General features: G+C 45.7%; 1 protein-coding gene across 1 annotated transcript in view; it reads right to left on the bottom strand.

Moving 5' to 3' along the window:
- Window positions 1-22,014, bottom strand: part of COL7A1 (collagen type VII alpha 1 chain) — a 350,074-nt gene that overhangs the window by 173,245 nt on the left and 154,815 nt on the right. Inside the window, exons 34-45 of the mRNA XM_029597520.1 lie at window positions 21,753-21,824; window positions 20,917-20,952; window positions 20,774-20,827; window positions 20,355-20,408; window positions 19,778-19,891; window positions 19,258-19,284; window positions 18,098-18,151; window positions 14,194-14,265; window positions 13,448-13,507; window positions 12,822-12,880; window positions 12,200-12,244; window positions 698-734 (exon numbers count right to left, since the gene is read on the bottom strand). Of these exons, the coding sequence (XP_029453380.1) occupies window positions 698-734; window positions 12,200-12,244; window positions 12,822-12,880; window positions 13,448-13,507; window positions 14,194-14,265; window positions 18,098-18,151; window positions 19,258-19,284; window positions 19,778-19,891; window positions 20,355-20,408; window positions 20,774-20,827; window positions 20,917-20,952; window positions 21,753-21,824 (684 nt within the window). The remainder of the gene's footprint in view (window positions 1-697; window positions 735-12,199; window positions 12,245-12,821; window positions 12,881-13,447; window positions 13,508-14,193; window positions 14,266-18,097; window positions 18,152-19,257; window positions 19,285-19,777; window positions 19,892-20,354; window positions 20,409-20,773; window positions 20,828-20,916; window positions 20,953-21,752; window positions 21,825-22,014) is intronic.

The raw sequence follows: 22,014 nt of genomic DNA, 5'->3' as shown, positions 1-22,014 counted from the left end.
CATTCTCTTGTTCTCTCAGAAACGGACACACACATACTCACATTCTCTCAGTTATACACACTTTCTGAAACATGCTTCGACACTGTCACACACTCTTGCAGACTCTCAGACATAAACAATACACTTTTGCAGGCACTCTGACACACACACACACACCCACACACACACACACACACACACATGCTTCTACTACTGCTCATGTGCTCATTTAGCAAGTATCCCCTCCTCTGGACTGGCTAACTAAGGGCATCATCATATAAAGCTCTGCACTTGCTGTCAGCCCTTACCCAGCCAGCAGCAGCCACCTTTATACTTCCTCCAGCCTCTTCAGGCACTCACCGTCTCCATTTGCTTTGTAAATGGTCCACTGCACTGCCCCTCTCTGAGCTCAGCCCAGCCAGTTCACACAGAGGCCTGACTAGCAGGACAGAGAACATCCCCAGACTCCCAGCAGCAAAAAATAATATTGAGATGCTCCACAGTTGCCAACAAGCATCAGCATTACTTTATCCCTTTTGATATGACGCCCGGTGATCTTATAGCTATAGTTTCAGTGCATTATTACAACTATTACACTCATTTGATAATTTTGTATTACTTTATGTCTCAGTAGATAGGATATGTTTGATTCTGCAAACCCCGATTTATTTTAAATTCTTGATAATGATTCCTAAAGATGTTTTCATTATTGTCTTACCTTCTGTCCAGGCAGGCCAGACTGATCCCCGTTCTCCCTAATGATAAGGAAAAAAATAACAACAGGATATTAATCTTCCTCTTTTTCTCGGACACACCCAGCAGTGATTCTCATCTGTTTCTGATTTGTTTCAATTAAGTTTCAATGCAGGCCCCAGAGGGTCACTTTTCTAAGAGCCACTGAGTGGCAAACATAACCAGTTACCTTTAGGAATATCTACAGCCAAACCAACTGGCTAAGTTTGTGGCTGAATATTTGCTTAAAGCTAACCCACTCATCTAGTTTTAGGTGTGCAATTAGCTGGTCAGTGCTGAAAATCCCACGCCAACCGGCTAACGTCTTTCCCTGGACCTAACCACACCCCTTTTTTTTTTGACTAGCTAAATTTATGCTTCTTGTTCTTTCAGGTGGGTTAAATTTAGGCAGTCTAGGAGGGATGGAGGGAGAGGGAATTTTTCAAAAGCAGCTGTTTAAGTGGCCAACTCCTGATTTTAGCCAGTTACATCTTTTGAAATTTCCCCTTGGGGTACATTTTTTCAAACAGCCTGCACTGGAAAGAACGCCGCCACTTTTAGCATGCATACTTCTGCAAATTTTCAAAAACCAAACCTCCCTCTGTGAAAACGTAACATAAAGTCGGCAGGTTAAAAGCTTTGGCGTGCACAGCAGCTCATTTGCTCGTTTGGAATTTGCCCTTTAACGTACAAACAAATCCAGCTAAGGTTCTTCCCTTCCTTATTCCTAGTGGCTGAACAAATAACCAGTTTGCACCCTCCAGCTGGGAGAATGGCCAGAGAACCTCATACTTTGTATTGGTGCCTTACTGAAGTGCAGCACAGATACATTCCAGTGTGCTCAGTGAGCAATGACAATACTTTCAGTAACATTTTCCCAAATATTTGAGACCAATTTATTCAAATCACTAACAGAGAAAGGTTCTTGTACCTGTGCTGCATTAGCACAGCAGTAATATCAGCCAGTGGTGTTTGCAACATCGATTCTAAAGTCAATGGATCTATAGCCTGTTTTTCCATTCAAGTGGCAGTAGGATTGCATCAATAATTAGCAGCTGCACATACAGGGGGCCAATAATCAGTCTCTGTGCTGTCTTGCAACCCACTGCAGCTAATTTTAACCTGTGAAGTTTGCAGCAATAATGAAATCAAAACTACATGACTAGTTCTGCTTCCAGTATTGCCTGTTAGGCACGGGCCGGTCTTGAACAGGTGCTGTGGGATTTGGGAGCTTCTCCAGTAGCATTCTGTCTCCTGGGGACTGTCTCGCAGCCAACTTACTGCTGGCTGTGTCATGTCCAGGTTCCCCTGTATCCTGATTGGCCCAGGGGGAACCAACCAAGACTGTCTGGGGTATTCCTTTCTCTGCCTCTGCTCATTGCTGGTTCAATGCATCCTTGATCCAGACCTCCAAGCTTTGGTTTACTGTGCTACTTCCATGTTCCCGATATAGTTCCTGTGTCCTGGTTCCAGTCCCCAGTCCTCTGAGCTCCTGCTTTTTGGTTTACTGTGCTACTTCCATGTTCCCAATCTAGTTCCTGTGTCCTGGTTCCAGTCCCCAGTCCTCTGAGCTCCTGCCTTTTGGTTTACTGTGCTACTTCCATGTTCCCGATCTAGTTCCTGTGTCCTGGTTCCAGTCCCCAGTCCTCTGAGCTCCTGCCTTTTGGTATCCTGTGCTACTTCCATGTTCCTGATCTAGTTCCTGTGTCCTGGTTCCAGTCCCCAGTCCCCAGTCCTCTGAGCTCCTGCTTTTGGTTTACTGTGCTACTTCCATGTTCCCGATCTAGTTCCTGTGTCCTGGTTCCAGTCCCCAGTCCTCTGAGCTCCTGCTTTTTGGTATCCTGTGCTACTTCCATGTTCCCGATCTAGTTCCTGTGTCCTGGTTCCAGTCCCCAGTCCTCTGAGCTCCTGCTTTTTGGTTTACTGTGCTACTTCCATGTTCCCGATCTAGTTCCTGTGTCCTGGTTCCAGTCCCCAGTCCTCTGAGCTCCTGCTTTTTGGTATCCTGTGCTACTTCCATGTTCCTGATCTAGTTCCTGTGTCCTGGTTCCAGTCCCCAGTCCTCTGAGCTCCTGCTTTTTGGTTACTGTGCTACTTCCATGTTCCTGATCTAGTTCCTGTGTCCTGGTTCCAGTCCCCAGTCCTCTGAGCTCCTGCTTTTTGGTTTACTGTGCTACTTCCATGTTCCCAGATCTAGTTCCTGTGTCCTGGTTCCAGTCCCCAGTCCTCTGAGCTCCTGCCTTTTGGTTTACTGTGCTACTTCCATGTTCCTGATCTAGTTCCTGTGTCCTGGTTCCAGTCCCCAGTCCTCTGAGCTCCTGCTTTTGGTATCCTGTGCTACTTCCATGTTCCTGATCTAGTTCCTGTGTCCTGGTTCCAGTCCCCAGTCCTCTGAGCTCCTGCTTTTGGTATCCTGTGCTACTTCCATGTTCCCGATATAGTTCCTGTGTCCTGGTTCCAGTCCCCAGTCCACTGAGCTCCTGCTTTTTGGTTTACTGTGCTACTTCCATGTTCCCGATCTAGTTCCTGTGTCCTGGTTCCAGTCCCCAGTCCTCTGAGCTCCTGCTTTTTGGTATCCTGTGCTACTTCCATGTTCCCGATCTAGTTCCTGTGTCCTGGTTCCAGTCCCCAGTCCTCTGAGCTCCTGCTTTTTGGTTTACTGTGCTACTTCCATGTTCCCGATCTAGTTCCTGTGTCCTGGTTCCAGTCCCCAGTCCTCTGAGCTCCTGCTTTTTGGTTTACTGTGCTACTTCCATGTTCCCGATCTAGTTCCTGTGTCCTGGTTCCAGTCCCCAGTCCTCTGAGCTCCTGCTTTTTGGTTTACTGTGCTACTTCCATGTTCCCGATCTAGTTCCTGTGTCCTGGTTCCAGTCCCCAGTCCTCTGAGCTCCTGCTTTTGGTTTACTGTGCTACTTCCATGTTCCTGATCTAGTTCCTGTGTCCTGGTTCCAGTCCCCAGTCCTCTGAGCTCCTGCCTTTTGGTTTACTGTGCTACTTCCATGTTCCTGATCTAGTTCCTGTGTCCTGGTTCCAGTCCCCAGTCCTCTGAGCTCCTGCTTTTGGTTTACTGTGCTACTTCCATGTTCCTGATCTAGTTCCTGTGTCCTGGTTCCAGTCCCCAGTCCTCTGAGCTCCTGCTTTTTGGTATCCTGTGCTACTTCCATGTTCCCGATCTAGTTCCTGTGTCCTGGTTCCAGTCCCCAGTCCTCTGAGCTCCTGCTTTTTGGTATCCTGTGCTACTTCCATGTTCCTGATCTAGTTCCTGTGTCCTGGTTCCAGTCCCCAGTCCTCTGAGCTCCTGCTTTTTGGTTTACTGTGCTACTTCCAGGTTCCCGATCTAGTTCCTGTGTCCTGGTTCCAGTCCCCAGTCCTCTGAGCTCCTGCTTTTTGGTTTACTGTGCTACTTCCATGTTCCCGATCTAGTTCCTGTGTCCTGGTTCCAGTCCCCAGTCCTCTGAGCTCCTGCCTTTTGGTTTACTGTGCTACTTCCATGTTCCTGATCTAGTTCCTGTGTCCTGGTTCCAGTCCCCAGTCCTCTGAGCTCCTGCTTTTGGTATCCTGTGCTACTTCCATGTTCCTGATCTAGTTCCTGTGTCCTGGTTCCAGTCCCCAGTCCTCTGAGCTCCTGCTTTTGGTATCCTGTGCTACTTCCATGTTCCCGATATAGTTTCCTGTGTCCTGGTTCCAGTCCCCAGTCCTCTGAGCTCCTGCTTTTTGGTTTACTGTGCTACTTCCATGTTCCCGATCTAGTTCCTGTGTCCTGGTTCCAGTCCCCAGTCCTCTGAGGCTCCTGCTTTTTGGTATCCTGTGCTACTTCCATGTTCCCGATCTAGTTCCTGTGTCCTGGTTCCAGTCCCCAGTCCTCTGAGCTCCTGCTTTTTGGTTTACTGTGCTACTTCCATGTTCCCGATCTAGTTCCTGTGTCCTGGTTCCAGTCCCCAGTCCTCTGAGCTCCTGCTTTTTGGTTTACTGTGCTACTTCCATGTTCCCGATCTAGTTCCTGTGTCCTGGTTCCAGTCCCCAGTCCTCTGAGCTCCTGCTTTTTGGTTACTGTGCTACTTCCATGTTCCCGATCTAGTTCCTGTGTCCTGGTTCCAGTCCCCAGTCCTCTGAGCTCCTGCTTTTTGGTATCCTGTGCTACTTCCATGTTCCCGATCTAGTTCCTGTGTCCTGGTTCCAGTCCCCAGTCCTCTGAGCTCCTGCTTTTTGGTTTACTGTGCTACTTCCATGTTCCCGATCTAGTTCCTGTGTCCTGGTTCCAGTCCCCAGTCCTCTGAGCTCCTGCTTTTTGGTTTAATGTGCTACTTCCATGTTCCCGATCTAGTTCCTGTGTCCTGGTTCCAGTCCCCAGTCCTCTGAGCTCCTGCCTTTTGGTTTACTGTGCTACTTCCATGTTCCTGATCTAGTTCCTGTGTCCTGGTTCCAGTCCCCAGTCCTCTGAGCTCCTGCTTTTGGTATCCTGTGCTACTTCCATGTTCCTGATCTAGTTCCTGTGTCCTGGTTCCAGTCCCCAGTCCTCTGAGCTCCTGCTTTTGGTATCCTGTGCTACTTCCATGTTCCCGATATAGTTCCTGTGTCCTGGTTCCAGTCCCCAGGTCCTCTGAGCTCCTGCTTTTGGTTTACTGTGCTACTTCCATGTTCCCGATCTAGTTCCTGTGTCCTGGTTCCAGTCCCCAGTCCTCTGAGCTCCTGCTTTTTGGTATCCTGTGCTACTTCCATGTTCCCGATCTAGTTCCTGTGTCCTGGTTCCAGTCCCCAGTCCTCTGAGCTCCTGCTTTTTGGTTTACTGTGCTACTTCCATGTTCCCGATCTAGTTCCTGTGTCCTGGTTCCAGTCCCCAGTCCTCTGAGCTCCTGCTTTTTGGTTTACTGTGCTACTTCCATGTTCCCGATCTAGTTCCTGTGTCCTGGTTCCAGTCCCCAGTCCTCTGAGCTCCTGCCTTTTGGTTTACTGTGCTACTTCCATGTTCCTGATCTAGTTCCTGTGTCCTGGTTCCAGTCCTCTGAGCTCCTGCTTTTTGGTATCCTGTGCTACTTCCATGTTCCTGATCTAGTTCCTGTGTCCTGGTTCCAGTCCCCAGTCCTCTGAACTCCTGCTTTTTGGTTTACTGTGCTACTTCCATGTTCCCGATCTAGTTCCTGTGTCCTGGTTCCAGTCCCCAGTCCTCTGAGCTCCTGCTTTTTGGTTTACTGTGCTACTTCCATGTTCCTGATCTAGTTCCTGTGTCCTGGTTCCAGTCCCCAGTCCTCTGAGCTCCTGCTTTTGGTATCCTGTGCTACTTCCATGTTCCTGATCTAGTTCCTGTGTCCTGGTTCCAGTCCCCAGTCCTCTGAGCTCCTGCTTTTTGGTTTACTGTGCTACTTCCATGTTCCCAATCTAGTTCCTGTGTCCTGGTTCCAGTCCCCAGTCCTCTGAGCTCCTGCCTTTTGGTTTACTGTGCTACTTCCATGTTCCCAATCTAGTTCCTGTGTCCTGGTTCCAGTCCCCAGTCCTCTGAGCTCCTGCCTTTTGGTTTACTGTGCTACTTCCATGTTCCCGATCTAGTTCCTGTGTCCTGGTTCCAGTCCCCAGTCCTCTGAGCTCCTGCCTTTTGGTATCCTGTGCTACTTCCATGTTCCTGATCTAGTTCCTGTGTCCTGGTTCCAGTCCCCAGTCCTCTGAGCTCCTGCTTTTGGTTTACTGTGCTACTTCCATGTTCCCGATCTAGTTCCTGTGTCCTGGTTCCAGTCCCCAGTCCTCTGAGCTCCTGCTTTTTGGTATCCTGTGCTACTTCCATGTTCCCGATCTAGTTCCTGTGTCCTGGTTCCAGTCCCCAGTCCTCTGAGCTCCTGCTTTTTGGTTTACTGTGCTACTTCCATGTTCCCGATCTAGTTCCTGTGTCCTGGTTCCAGTCCCCAGTCCTCTGAGCTCCTGCTTTTTGGTTTACTGTGGCTACTTCCATGTTCCCGATCTAGTTCCTGTGTCCTGGTTCCAGTCCCCAGTCCTCTGAGCTCCTGCTTTTTGGTTTACTGTGCTACTTCCATGTTCCCGATCTAGTTCCTGTGTCCTGGTTCCAGTCCCCAGTCCTCTGAGCTCCTGCTTTTTGGTTTACTGTGCTACTTCCATGTTCCCGATCTAGTTCCTGTGTCCTGGTTCCAGTCCCCAGTCCTCTGAGCTCCTGCCTTTTGGTTTACTGTGCTACTTCCATGTTCCTGATCTAGTTCCTGTGTCCTGGTTCCAGTCCCCAGTCCTCTGAGCTCCTGCTTTTTGGTTTACTGTGCTACTTCCATGTTCCCGATCTAGTTCCTGTGTCCTGGTTCCAGTCCCCAGTCCTCTGAGCTCCTGCTTTTTGGTATCCTGTGCTACTTCCATGTTCCCGATCTAGTTCCTGTGTCCTGGTTCCAGTCCCCAGTCCTCTGAGCTCCTGCTTTTTGGTTTACTGTGCTACTTCCATGTTCCCGATCTAGTTCCTGTGTCCTGGTTCCAGTCCCCAGTCCTCTGAGCTCCTGCTTTTTGGTTTACTGTGCTACTTCCATGTTCCCGATCTAGTTCCTGTGTCCTGGTTCCAGTCCCCAGTCCTCTGAGCTCCTGCCTTTTGGTTTACTGTGCTACTTCCATGTTCCTGATCTAGTTCCTGTGTCCTGGTTCCAGTCCCCAGTCCTCTGAGCTCCTGCTTTTGGTATCCTGTGCTACTTCCATGTTCCTGATCTAGTTCCTGTGTCCTGGTTCCAGTCCCCAGTCCTCTGAGCTCCTGCTTTTGGTATCCTGTGCTACTTCCATGTTCCCGATATAGTTCCTGTGTCCTGGTTCCAGTCCCCAGTCCTCTGAGCTCCTGCTTTTTGGTTTACTGTGCTACTTCCATGTTCCCGATCTAGTTCCTGTGTCCTGGTTCCAGTCCCCAGTCCTCTGAGCTCCTGCTTTTTGGTTTACTGTGCTACTTCCATGTTCCCGATCTAGTTCCTGTGTCCTGGTTCCAGTCCCCAGTCCTCTGAGCTCCTGCCTTTTGGTTTACTGTGCTACTTCCATGTTCCTGATCTAGTTCCTGTGTCCTGGTTCCAGTCCCCAGTCCTCTGAGCTCCTGCTTTTGGTATCCTGTGCTACTTCCATGTTCCTGATCTAGTTCCTGTGTCCTGGTTCCAGTCCCCAGTCCTCTGAGCTCCTGCTTTTGGTATCCTGTGCTACTTCCATGTTCCCGATATAGTTCCTGTGTCCTGGTTCCAGTCCCCAGTCCTCTGAGCTCCTGCTTTTTGGTTTACTGTGCTACTTCCATGTTCCCGATCTAGTTCCTGTGTCCTGGTTCCAGTCCCCAGTTCTCTGAGCTCCTGCTTTTTGGTATCCTGTGCTACTTCCATGTTCCTGATCTAGTTCCTGTGTCCTGGTTCCAGTCCCCAGTCCTCTGAGCTCCTGCTTTTTGGTTTACTGTGCTACTTCCATGTTCCCGATCTAGTTCCTGTGTCCTGGTTCCAGTCCCCAGTCCTCTGAGCTCCTGCTTTTTGGTTTACTGTGCTACTTCCATGTTCCCGATCTAGTTCCTGTGTCCTGGTTCCAGTCCCCAGTCCTCTGAGCTCCTGCCTTTTGGTTTACTGTGCTACTTCCATGTTCCTGATCTAGTTCCTGTGTCCTGGTTCCAGTCCCCAGTCCTCTGAGCTCCTGCTTTTGGTATCCTGTGCTACTTCCATGTTCCCGATCTAGTTCCTGTGTCCTGGTTCCAGTCCCCAGTCCTCTGAGCTCCTGCTTTTTGGTTTACTGTGCTACTTCCATGTTCCCGATATAGTTCCTGTGTCCTGGTTCCAGTCCCCAGTCCTCTGAGCTCCTGCTTTTTGGTTTACTGTGCTACTTCCATGTTCCTGATCTAGTTCCTGTGTCCTGGTTCCAGTCCCCAGTCCTCTGAGCTCCTGCTTTTGGTATCCTGTGCTACTTCCATGTTCCCGATCTAGTTCCTGTGTCCTGGTTCCAGTCCCCAGTCCTCTGAGCTCCTGCTTTTGGTATCCTGTGCTACTTCCATGTTCCTGATCTAGTTCCTGTGTCCTGGTTCCAGTCCCCAGTCCTCTGAGCTCCTGCCTTTTGGTTTACTGTGCTACTTCCATGTTCCTGATCTAGTTCCTGTGTCCTGGTTCCAGTCCCCAGTCCTCTGAGCTCCTGCTTTTTGGTATCCTGTGCTACTTCCATGTTCCCGATCTAGTTCCTGTGTCCTGGTTCCAGTCCCCAGTCCTCTGAGCTCCTGCTTTTGGTATCCTGTGCTACTTCCATGTTCCCAATATAGTTCCTGTGTCCTGGTTCCAGTCCCCAGTCCTCTGAGCTCCTGCTTTTTGGTTTACTGTGCTACTTCCATGTTCCTGATCTAGTTCCTGTGTCCTGGTTCCAGTCCCCAGTCCTCTGAGCTCCTGCTTTTGGTATCCTGTGCTACTTCCATGTTCCCGATCTAGTTCCTGTGTCCTGGTTCCAGTCCCCAGTCCTCTGAGCTCCTGCTTTTTTGTTTACTGTGCTACTTCCATGTTCCTGATCTAGTTCCTGTGTCCTGGTTCCAGTCCCCAGTCCTCTGAGCTCCTGCTTTTTGATTTACTGTGCTACTTCCATGTTCCTGATCTAGTTCCTGTGTCCTGGTTCCAGTCCCCAGTTCTCTGAGCTCCTGCTTTTGGTTTACTGTGCTACTTCCATGTTCCTGATCTAGTTCCTGTGTCCTGGTTCCAGTCCCCAGTCCTCTGAGCTCCTGCCTTTTGGTTTACTGTGCTACTTCCATGTTCCTGATCTAGTTCCTGTGTCCTGGTTCCAGTCCCCAGTCCTCTGAGCTCCTGCTTTTGGTTTACTGTGCTACTTCCATGTTCCTGATCTAGTTCCTGTGTCCTGGTTCCAGTCCCCAGTCCTCTGAGCTCCTGCTTTTTGGTTTACTGTGCTACTTCCATGTTCCTGATCTAGTTCCTGTGTCCTGGTTCCAGTCCCCAGTCCTCTGAGCTCCTGCCTTTTGGTTTACTGTGCTACTTCCATGTTCCTGATCTAGTTCCTGTGTCCTGGTTCCAGTCCCCAGTCCTCTGAGCTCCTGCTTTTTGGTATCCTGTGCTACTTCCATGTTCCCGATCTAGTTCCTGTGTCCTGGTTCCAGTCCCCAGTCCTCTGAGCTCCTGCTTTTGGTTTACTGTGCTACTTCCATGTTCCTGATCTAGTTCCTGTGTCCTGGTTCCAGTCCCCAGTCCTCTGAGCTCCTGCCTTTTGGTTTACTGTGCTACTTCCATGTTCCTGATCTAGTTCCTGTGTCCTGGTTCCAGTCCCCAGTCCTCTGAGCTCCTGCTTTTGGTTTACTGTGCTACTTCCATGTTCCTGATCTAGTTCCTGTGTCCTGGTTCCAGTCCCCAGTCCTCTGAGCTCCTGCTTTTTGGTTTACTGTGCTACTTCCATGTTCCTGATCTAGTTCCTGTGTCCTGGTTCCAGTCCCCAGTCCTCTGAGCTCCTGCCTTTTGGTTTACTGTGCTACTTCCATGTTCCTGATCTAGTTCCTGTGTCCTGGTTCCAGTCCCCAGTCCTCTGAGCTCCTGCTTTTTGGTATCCTGTGCTACTTCCATGTTCCCGATCTAGTTCCTGTGTCCTGGTTCCAGTCCCCAGTCCTCTGAGCTCCTGCCTTTTGGTTTACTGTGCTACTTCCATGTTCCTGATCTAGTTCCTGTGTCCTGGTTCCAGTCCCCAGTCCTCTGAGCTCCTGCTTTTTGGTATCCTGTGCTACTTCCATGTTCCCGATCTAGTTCCTGTGTCCTGGTTCCAGTCCCCAGTCCTCTGAGCTCCTGCTTTTTGGTTTACTGTGCTACTTCCATGTTCCTGATCTAGTTCCTGTGTCCTGGTTCCAGTCCCCAGTCCTCTGAGCTCCTGCTTTTGGTTTACTGTGCTACTTCCATGTTCCCGATCTAGTTCCTGTGTCCTGGTTCCAGTCCCCAGTCCTCTGAGCTCCTGCCTTTTGGTTTACTGTGCTACTTCCATGTTCCCGATATAGTTCCTGTGTCCTGGTTCCAGTCCCCAGTTTTCTGAGCTCCTGCTTTTGGTTTACTGTGCTACTTCCATGTTCCTGATCTAGTTTCTGTGTCCTGGTTCCAGTCCCCAGTCCTCTGAGCTCCTGCTTTTGGTATCCTGTGCTACTTCCATGTTCCCGATATAGTTCCTGTGTCCTGGTTCCAGTCCCCAGTCCTCTGAGCTCCTGCTTTTTGGTTTACTGTGCTACTTCCATGTTCCTGATCTAGTTCCTGTGTCCTGGTTCCAGTCCCCAGTCCTCTGAGCTCCTGCTTTTTGGTTTACTGTGCTACTTCCATGTTCCTGATCTAGTTCCTGTGTCCTGGTTCCAGTCCCCAGTCCTCTGAGCTCCTGCTTTTGGTATCCTGTGCTACTTCCATGTTCCCGATCTAGTTCCTGTGTCCTGGTTCCAGTCCCCAGTCCTCTGAGCTCCTGCCTTTTGGTTTACTGTGCTACTTCCATGTTCCTGATCTAGTTCCTGTGTCCTGGTTCCAGTCCCCAGTCCTCTGACCTCCTGCTTTTGGTATCCTGTGCTACTTCCATGTTCCCGATCTAGTTCCTGTGTCCTGGTTCCAGTCCCCAGTCCTCTGAGCTCCTGCTTTTGGTTTACTGTGCTACTTCCATGTTCCCGATCTAGTTCCTGTGTCCTGGTTCCAGTCCCCAGTCCTCTGAGCTCCTGCTTTTGGTTTACTGTGCTACTTCCATGTTCCTGATCTAGTTCCTGTGTCCTGGTTCCAGTCCCCAGTCCTCTGAGCTCCTGCTTTTGGTTTACTGTGCTACTTCCATGTTCCTGATCTAGTTCCTGTGTCCTGGTTCCAGTCCCCAGTCCTCTGAGCTCCTGTTTTTGGTATCCTGTGCTACTTCCAAGTTTCTGGTCTGGTTCATGAGCCAATGTTCGAGTCCTCCAAGCTCCCGTTTCTGGTATTCTGTTTTACTTCCTGTTCTTCATATACTGTGCTACCTCCAGTTCTTGTTCTGCTCCTGCATGCCTCTCAATTCCTTGGACTATCCACTGTGAAGGGATAGTGAATAAACTACCTAGTTTAGTTTCCTGACCTGGCTTCCAGTCCGTTTGTAACATGCTACCATAACACTGAGCTCAGGAATGCCAGTCCATGGGGGCTGCCCACATCTCATCCTAGGGGATTTCCCTGACATATCCTGACATTGCCTAATGAAAAACTACCTGCAGAGATTTCACCTGCTCTCTTTGCAGGTAATTTTCACCACAAAACAATGCACAAAATTTTGAATATTTGTTGCTTTTTCCTCCCTCTGCTTGCCCCAGGAATGCCTCTGCTGCACGCAGATAAAAGTGTGCATGTTGTTGAACAATACATGTACATATGCCAGCATACAGACAGGGCATTTCCATGGGTAAAATTCTGTTTTGTCTTCCCTGTACTATTAGGCATCCCTGAACCTCCCAGCCTAGCAGCACTCCGATCCAGCAGTTCTTTATCTAACTGGCTGCTCTGTCCAGCACTCTGCATTATCTATTCGAACAAGGCCTCACCTTCTCTCCTGATTCACCATTCTCTCCAGGCTGACCACGGTCCCCCTATTGTAGAAATGAAAAAAAGAGTATTTAAGGACACTGGTCTTCCCAGTTTCTTCATTTCCTGGCTAGGAACATCAACTGCCAATACTCCTCTGAGAGAACTTCCCGGTATTTCCAAAGACAAAAAAAAAGTAGCAAGATTATGCAAAAGGAAAAAATAAGCCCCAATGCCTACAAAGAGCAAGATGTGATTTATCTGATTTGCAGGATGTAACAGTGACATAGTGACATAAAGTCCTTTGTGATATCAAGTGCAGATGTAGGACATACTGGAGCCCAGGATCCTCCTATAACTGAGCATCTGTCTCTGTATCTCAGAGTCAAGAAAAACTGAACAACATCATTTAGTCTGATGGATAAACTTATAGTATGAATTTAGCTCAGCTGCAAAAAAATTATACTACAGAAAAAAAGTAAGCAAATTTAGTCACTGATTTGGCATCTGTGATAAAACAGAATTTCCTTGCATCTATGCTTTCCTGCTCTCTTTATAACTCTTCAAATCCCCTAAAGAGCCATCAGCTAAATATATGCCTAATGAACATTTTCTATCTTCATATTTTCTTCCAGTACTTACTTTACTGCCGTGTTCCCCAGGAGGTCCTCTGGGACCCTTGCAAGAGAAGTTAAAAACAAGAAAACAAGTCATATTTCGAGCAGTAATTCTCTCGGTAGGGCATTGAATGGCAATTGGTACCTTATATGGGTTAAAGACCCAAAGTAGAACATATCCAGAAAGTACAAAGAGCTCTGGTAAATGACCTGTCCAGTGGAATCTATTGCATCATTAATGCCTACACTGAGCTGCTCCTCCCCTTCCAGCTGATTGGCCTCCAACGGTTGAGGAGGAGCTTCCTGACATGCTTACTTAAAAGGAAGAAACAATTCAAACAGAATTATTAGGAATCATTTTCAAGTTCCACTGTTGAACCCTTCCATAGCAGAATGTTGCAGGAAACTCTTGTGATGGAACTCATGTAAACCAAATGGAGGTGTTTATGTGCATTTACTGTGGTTTGGGATGATGTATATATCCACATCATGTTTTTCTTGGGCCTATGAATATATGAATTATACAGTTTATCATGGAGATCCTGCCAGCTTATGAATTCATATTTTGAGTAGTCCATGTTGCCTCAATCCACAGGTTCTCCTGAAGTGTGTAATGCATCAACTAAAAAGCTTGTTAGTGATGTGACTCACTCGATCTCCAGGATCCCCTGTACGTCCTGGTAAACCTGGAGAACTTTCCCCTGCTTCTCCCTGTAAGTATAAATAACCAATGAATATGGAATACAAAAATATTACTGTGTACATGAATGAGATGCACATATTTCTTAACATTGTAAGGCAAATTAGCAAAGCACAAGACATATTCACTGAAACCGCTATTTGCTCATAGGAGTTTGTTTTGGGCGTGTGTGTGAATGCTTTGCCTACTGTAGAATATGATTCTTCAGAGAAACGAAGCAACAGAGGGCCAACAATTTCGGAATTCAGTTCTCTGACCTTCTGATGCATTTCTGAAGGGGTCAGCTTTGCTGTATATGAACTGATAGAGACCTTACACTCCATGGTTAGCTTGCAGATTCTAATAACTCAGAAAATTAACTTGAATGACAAGAGAGTAGGGATACCTTTGCAATCAGGAGAACCTTTAATGAGAAGCATGTACATTCTACACACATCGCACAAATTAGAATGAGATGCTGGGTGGTATAATGACAAATCAGTAACTTATAATGCATTCATCCCAAAGTACAGTGAGCACCTAAAGTATTACAAGTTACATTTCAATTATGATTTAATATATATCTTAAAGTAGCAAATATCAGGACTAGTAAGAGAACAAATTAAAACTACAAAGTATCCTCTTCTCTTTGAAAACCAGTCCCTCCCTCCTTCCCAGAACACCTGCAATAGCCTGTCTCCTCACCTCACCCACTTACCCTCTCTCCCTTCTGTCCAGAAAGACCAGATGGTCCTCTCGGACCTGGCGGACCAGGTGCCCCAGGAAGGCCCTGAATAATAACATAAAACAGTACGTTTAAACACTGCCAGCCTCCACAATGACTTGAGTTGATATTAATTTCTAGTTTTCCACTTTCTGATGCAAAGAACAAAAAACGTAAATAAGTATCATAGATAACTGATCTGAACCACATAATTACAGCGCTTTCAGTTCTCATACATTTATTTATTTGTTTTAAATACAGCCGGTTCATTTTGTTATAATGAAAAAATCTTGTTGCAGCATTTGTCTTTGTGTTCTATTTACTGCTCCATCTATTAAATGTATTTAATAGATAGACAATGGCAAGCGTCTTGAGACCGATACATATATGGAGGTCGGTATTTAAAGGGTTGTCTGGGTAACATTTAAAGTTACTCATACAATACCAGAGATTGAAAGATTTCTCCCTGTTCGTGGGCTGCATTTTGTCCAGGTGACTTATTACCCAGACAAAATATAACTGGGTAAAAGAGGCAGCACTGAGGGGTATTCTGGAGGCAGAGCTAAACTGTAGCTGGTGAGCACTGACATTCAGCGTTACCTGGCTAAAGTCAGCTAGGAAAATCTGACTGAAAAAAATACCTGTCCTTAACTTACCCCATAATTTTAGCAGAACACCTATCCAGGCATGTTCCACTGACTTATCTGGGGAAAGTTAGCTGGATAAATCTGGTTAGAAAATGCCTGCCCTCCATGTTGAGACATTTCAGGTTCCACTTTCAATATCCTATTTTGTATATCTAGCACAGTATTATTCAAAGACAAAATCACCAATTTTAAATCAGTTAAAGTAGTCCAAACATGGAGAAAAAATTGTAAGACTTGAAAATCAAGTTGAACAAATTGAAAAGATTCAAACAGGTCTGATTCAGGGAGAACTTGTGAATAGCAGGAAAATTGAAATGATAGAAAATACATTAAGATATAACAACTTAAGAATTCTTAATTTCCCCAATGTTAAACTTATATCACCTTTTGAACAGTATAAAAAATTTATGCTAGAGAATTTATTAATAGATATAAGTGAATTACCAGCTATAGAGAAAATTTTTTTTATATCGAAGGGGAAAAAAAAGAATGAGGTTTCACAGCAGAATGTAAATTTACAAAATGAGATAAATAACCTTACTGCTTTTCTAGAACAATCTATGTCTGACCAGGTAGATTTTAGGGGAACATTGTGTGTGAAATTCTCAACAAGCTTGGATCGGGATAAGATACTTAAGCTGTCTTTAAAAAATAGAGAAAAATTGTTCCTAGGTCAGAAGGTTTGGACCTTCCCTGACATAACTAAGAATACTCAAATTCGTAGAAGGAGTTTCCTTCAGATGAATCAGGAATTAAAAGATATAGGTGCACAAAGTACAGTGTATTATCCAAGTAAATGTGTTGTAAAACATCAACAAGAGAGGTATGTGTTTTTAGACCCAGTTGAGTTAAGAAAATTTCTTGATGCTAGATTACCTGCTCAGGTTCCTAATCTCGGCACTGTAGTAGAAATACCATAATTTTCCTAAAAGTTATTACTTGTAATTGCTCAAGAGAATGCTATCTTGGTTCTTTAATTTCTTTATAACAGGGGATGTTCTTATTCAAGGAGAAAATAGGTTCAATTAACCAATATACTTTAAATTGTTTGCTTCTAAGATTTATTAGCTTAAACTTAAATTCTCAAATGGTAATTTTCCTCTGTTTTGCCTTTACCTATGTTTAAATGGCAAGCTGTAATTGCTGTCTGTATGTAAAAATTATTGGCATAAATAAAAAAAAATTAAAAAAAAAAAAAAAAAAAAGAAAATGCCTGCCCTACAGACACCCGGGTAACAAAACCCAGCGAAGACTGATCTCATTTAGACTCATTTTTATATGGTATAATACAGAAAGTTATCCTTACAAAGATCATTGCTATGAAAACGAGGTCTCTTAACATTTAGACTAGTACATGCAATATATTGTGCACTCTTATTTTTATGTACAAACATAACTGAGCTGTAATCTCACCAGTTTCACCTGTGCACCCCACCACCCACATTCTCACACACCACCCATTCACCCCAAAACATCTGGAACCTGGAAGTATAAACCTGAACACGTATTTCAAGTCCATTTCGCCGAGCAATTCGGATCTTCAGCTCTAAGTTCAACCTCTAAAGGAGTAAATGTTTGGTCATATTTAGGACCCACTAGAAATTTATAGGTTCAAGTTTTGGCAAAATAAACCGACCACTTTGATGGTCCTATCTGATTTACTTCTATTTTATCTGTAGCTTGCAATGGCAAAAGTGAGGTCAACTTCATCCAAAAGATAAAAACTTCCCCAGCTACTCCCTTTCCTGGCTGTTGTTTGTTTTTTTGTTTTTTTTTAATTTAGCGTACACTACAAATGTAAGCACATGAACATTTAGCACATGCTAAAACTTTAAACATGTAGTAAATTGTTTTTGCATGCTCTAAAAATGAGTTCGTGTGCAAAACAAAACAAAAAATGAAATGAAAAATATTTTTAAAAAGAAACAAAATGAAATTTTTCCCTGCAGACTTCCACTGGCTGCTCCCAGCATATCTAATATCAGCTTCAGGACCAGGAAGAAATGACAGTTCTCTGGAATTAGGATGCCTGGGGTGAGGCATGGATGGGAGAGAAGCAGTTTGATGTTTAATTTGCTCAAACCTCTGCTTAGCATGCAGTTTTTCTCTATAATGTTCTAGTCTTCGGCCTGCACAAATCCAGCTTATAGTCAAACTCAAGGCACCTGAGCACACTGGGGCAGATTTTTAAAAAGTACATGCGCGCGTACTTTTGTTCGCGCAACCGGCGCAAACAAAAGTACGCTGGATTTTAAAAGATACAAGCGTAGCCACACGTATCTTTTAAAATCCGGGGTCGGCGCACGCAAGGCTGCGCAAAATTGGCAGCCTGCGCGTGCCGAGCCACGCAGCCTGCCTACGTTCCCTCCGAGGCCGCTCCGAAATCGGAGCGGCCTTGGAAGGAACTTTTTTATTTGTCCCCCCCCACCTTTCCCTCCCTTCCCCTATCTAACCCACCCCCCAGCCCTAACTAAATCCTCCTCCCCTAGCTTATTTCGTTGAGTTATGCCTGCCTCTGGCAGGCGTAACTTGCGCGCGTCACCGGCTCCCTGCCCCGGCACAGGCCGCTGTGCTGGAGCACTTGGCCCCACCCCCAGACCACCGCCATGCCTCTGGACACGCCCCCGGAACGCCCTGAATGCCGCGCCACCCCGACACACCCCCGACACGCCGCCCCAAGCAAAGCCCCGGACTTACGCGCATCCCGGGGCTTTGCGCGCGCCGGCGGCCTATGCAAAATAGGTGCACCAGCGTGCAGGGCTTTTAAAATCTACCCCACTGCGTTTGTATATCAGCTTGTTATGTGGCTAGAAGTAGAGGAGTATCCTCATGCCATCTAAATGATGGTGTAAATCATGCATATTAGCAATACATTTGAACATTTTTTTAATATTGCCTGGACCTGTATAATCTCTATTCACGTATCTGAAATGCGCCCCCCACCCCCTCCATAGGTCTCTTTTCTGTGTGGCTAAAAGCATGTGTGTTGTGAAAGCACACACCAACTTTCTGCCAGCTAAAAAAAATCCACTTAGCCACACTGGGTTTATTTAGGTACATTAACCCTTGTTTTATGCACATAAAAGGTGCATAAGTCTTTGAAACTGTACGCCAGAAAGCAGTACAGAACATCTAAAGCTTTCAGACATCTGTTTCTGAAAACCCCAAACAGCTCTGAGTTCTCCCATTCGTTGTAGAGATTATCGGTAATTGTCATTCTGGAACTCTTGATGTATAGGATATATACTCACTGGGTCACCTGGTTCTCCTTTGGAAGATTCACCATTGATAAGGCCAGGGGGACCCTATGGACAAACAAGGATGTTAACGTTCATTCCACTGTTCCTGTAGAACATCATTGGATTCTGTAGGCTGCTGCACACCCATGGTGGAACATACAGAGAACCATTTTAGGCCCAATTCACAGCAAATTGGGACTTGATGAAATTTCCCAGCACAATGTTGCATGCAATCTTATGTGAATAAAAACAATCACCGGCAGAATGGGGTGCCCCAGTGACTGCAGGTAGACCCAGCGGGGGTACCTCTGTTGAGGTGGGGGCTGCACTGGTGCAGTGGGACAGCAAGTACAGTTTTCTTCCTGTGGCACTGAACCTTTGAATAACTGTATGTGTAGCTCTCTCCCAGGACATGCCTGTGTGAAGCATGGCCACTGTCTTTGTTTTGAGCATGTGAGAATGGCCAAGTGTCATACGAAAACACAAACTATCCACTGGTGGGTCATCTGTGTTCTATACCAGGATGAAAGCATTACTGAACAGGAATCTTCCTTCCCTTAACAATCATGGCTCCAGGCACAAGGCAGCATTCAAGTATATTCCAAGTGAGAGCCAGCGCCCTGCATCTGCCTTTGTGCCTGTGGCTTCTTTCTACAGTCTGTCTCTGTTTGTCCGTGTAAGCAAAGCGTGCAGACTCTAGCTCCTGAATAAGCCTACATTGTCAAACTTTCTGCCTCCAAACACTCGCTTCATGTGACAACAGGTATGGAACTATCCCTTATATGTAATTGCATAGTGCTGTGTACGCGTAGTAGTACCACAAAAATGTTAAGAAACAGTTTTAGTAGATATACCTTTGACATTTTGGACACTATGCTGAGGATAATAAAATATTTTCTGTGCTACTGTATATCTTTTGTAAGAACACGCGAGCGGTATCTTTTGAGCCATTGAATTATCACCCTAGGAGGATCACAAACAGTTTGAAAAGTATAGTAGACGCACATACACATAAGAAGGCTTCTGAAAGCCTCATGCTTCTAATGGCAACAGTGAAGACCGGGGTTAGATTTAAGGCCTCCTAACCAATCTAGCCACCATCATTACAAAGAGAAACTTAAAAGACACACAGTCCCACTCTTTTAATGCATGCAAAGAAGAAATTCACTTACTCTCTCACCTCGTTCTCCTTTGTCTCCCTAGAACAGGAAAAATATGACATATGAGATACTAAAGTAACTTCTGAAGATTGAGATGCAAAACCCTGGAAGATTTACCACATCAGGAGCCCAATCAGATTGTCAAGGGAGGAAATCATGTCAGTCATACTCATCTTTTGTCTCTCACGGAGCCACTATAGAAGCTAAGTCTCAAAATGGCTTGTTTATTTTAGGACTAGAATATGACTTCTAGGTCCATTTCCACCCTGTCATACCTTAAATACTTTTTCTGAAGAAAAGCCAGTGAGGTTTCTATACGATGGCTTTGAAGAGTTAAGCATGGATCCTGATCCACAAGTTAAAAAACCAGTGTTTCAAACTGACAACTCAGCCACACAATAAAAATACAATCATTTTACATTTATTTAATTTTTTATTCTGTGGTGTATGCACTGTTGCTTGCCTGTGTGTCTCTCTTTGTATGTTTTGTTTCAAGCATTAACTTATATAACAGGAGAAGGAAAAGGCATACCTTGATAGAAAGTCCTGAGGGTCCTTGTGGACCAGTTCGCCCTGTTGGTCCTGGAAGACCAGGATCTCCAGCAATTCCTCTCTGTCCAGGTGTTCCAGGCTGACCAGGAGTCCCCTAGAGAATCGGAAAGGCTGTCAGTTCTGGGGTAAATCCCATAGATTTTGGTGGAGTTCCCATTTAAATAGTGCAGTCTTGACATTTCATCTTTCAAAATCACAGCTAGTCACTCACAGAACAGGTTACGGTGAGTGGAAGAAAGGGATAGTCTAATCCTCATGATTACAGAAAACCTGCCTGCAGTCAGAGAGTTCTTTAAGTTGGGAAACCCAGTGCTGTACCGTGAATAAAACGAAAGCTAGAGTGCCAACCTGCTTGACTGGCAAAATGGATATTTTGATGTTGCTCCTCTGCCAGTCACAGAAGCACCATAACTCCTCTCTGGAGCCTGGTGCAATGCCATGGGTCCCATCTCCTGCGCTACGCCAAGTCATCACACTTTAGGAATTGTCACTCTTACCATGGAAGTCACAGTCTGCAACTGAATAGCTAATATGTGAAAAGTGCACAAGTTACTCACTGGATTTCCAGGTTCCCCTTTCCTGCTGGGCAGCCCTTCTCCACTGGGGTCTCCCTGCACACAACAAAGGATCCAAAAATCTGTATTATGCACCTGAACTTTCTCTGCAGTGCTTAACTCAAGAATACCTACTGGAAATGAGTTTATATTTTTACAGGATACTGAATTCCATTGGTCATGATGCTTGTTATCACACTTGACAGGGCCAAGGAATACAGCTAGGATTAATCAGTCCAAGACCTAAAGTCAAAAGATTCCAGCAAAATTTAGTATAACCATTAGTTGCAACTCTGCATTTTCATTGCTCCGCTACTCAAATCCAATGTTTAACTAATTTTAGGTAAGTTTGCAGGAAAAGTCTGTTTGTGTTCCACCTTTGTATGTTTAGCTCTAGCTATTTACAACCTTTAGTAACCTACCGGCTCTCCTTTCTCTCCCTTTAGTCCAGCAGGTCCAAAAGGCCCACGTTCACCCTGGAATGAGAAGATAACAATGGTAAAAAGGAACATTGGTGTCTCTGGCTGGAATACTGTTCTCACACCAAAGTAATGGCTAGACTTACAGAATTTCCTTTCAAGCCAGGTAAGCCTTGATCACCCTAGAAGTTAAATAAAAGAAGAAAGTTGGTGAAAAGTCCAGTGGTGAGCTAGGAATACCCACTGTTCTGTTTCCATATGCTACATGATGCGAACGTCAAGAGATACGCCACAGAAAACAAAGACTGATAAGTAGACCTTGCCAATCACATTCAAACCAGTGGCTTATCTTAAATTATCTTATTCTTAGAACTTCTTCCTCAGATCAGTTTTTCTGGGAATTACATCACAGTCAATTTTCAAAGAGCCACCGAGCGATAAAGATAACCAGTTAATTTTAGTCAGTTATCGTTCGGAAAATTTTCAGCCAAAGCTGACCGACTAGATTTAGGACTGCTATTTGTGTAGCTGTGGCTACCGCTCTGCACTTCAGTTAGCGCTGAAAATCGGAGTTAACCAGCCAAGTTTTAAGCTCACCCAAGGAATGCCCCTGGAGCTGTCCTTTTTTTGACCAGCTAAATTTGGTCACTTTGTGAATTTAGATGGTTAAATGTAGTCTGTCAGTGGGGGAACATTTTTGAAAGCAGAGGTTTAACCAGCTAACTTGTGAAGTTAAACCTTTCAAAAATCTACCCCATAGTCAAACAGCAGAAATATGTCGGCAGTGTAGTAGCTAGGGAACCAAACTTTTAATTCCATGTCTGCGCTACTGGTCAGGCCCTGGAAGCGAAACCCTCAATCCTACAAAATATTATGCCCACAGGAAGACAAGTCACCCCTTTTAGTGACTTTTTGTTATTTAGCAGAATTTAAAAACAGATCAAGCAAATCATAAGAAAAGGAAGAATGGTCCGCTACTCACAGGCAGGCCTGGGGAACCTGGGTTTCCAGGACGACCAGGGGTGCCTGGGATGCCATCTGCTCCTGGGAAACCCTGGCACAAAACAACAATATTTCATTTACGTCATAAAACCTTGGCTTTGCACACAGTTCATTGTCACGTTACCTCACATGGTTGTGGGCAAATTTCCAAACCCTGCGCTGTGATGCAAAGCCTCCGGGTACTTTTTGTCCCATTGCCTTTGCACCAGTTTTCAAAAGAAAAGTACATGCATACTTTCCCC

The sequence above is a fragment of the Rhinatrema bivittatum genome, chromosome 4 (genome assembly GCF_901001135.1).
Source record: "Rhinatrema bivittatum chromosome 4, aRhiBiv1.1, whole genome shotgun sequence".
Taxonomy (NCBI): Eukaryota; Metazoa; Chordata; class Amphibia; order Gymnophiona; family Rhinatrematidae; genus Rhinatrema; species Rhinatrema bivittatum.
Note: the sequence above shows the minus strand (reverse complement) of the source record. Positions and strands in the feature narration are given on the sequence as shown.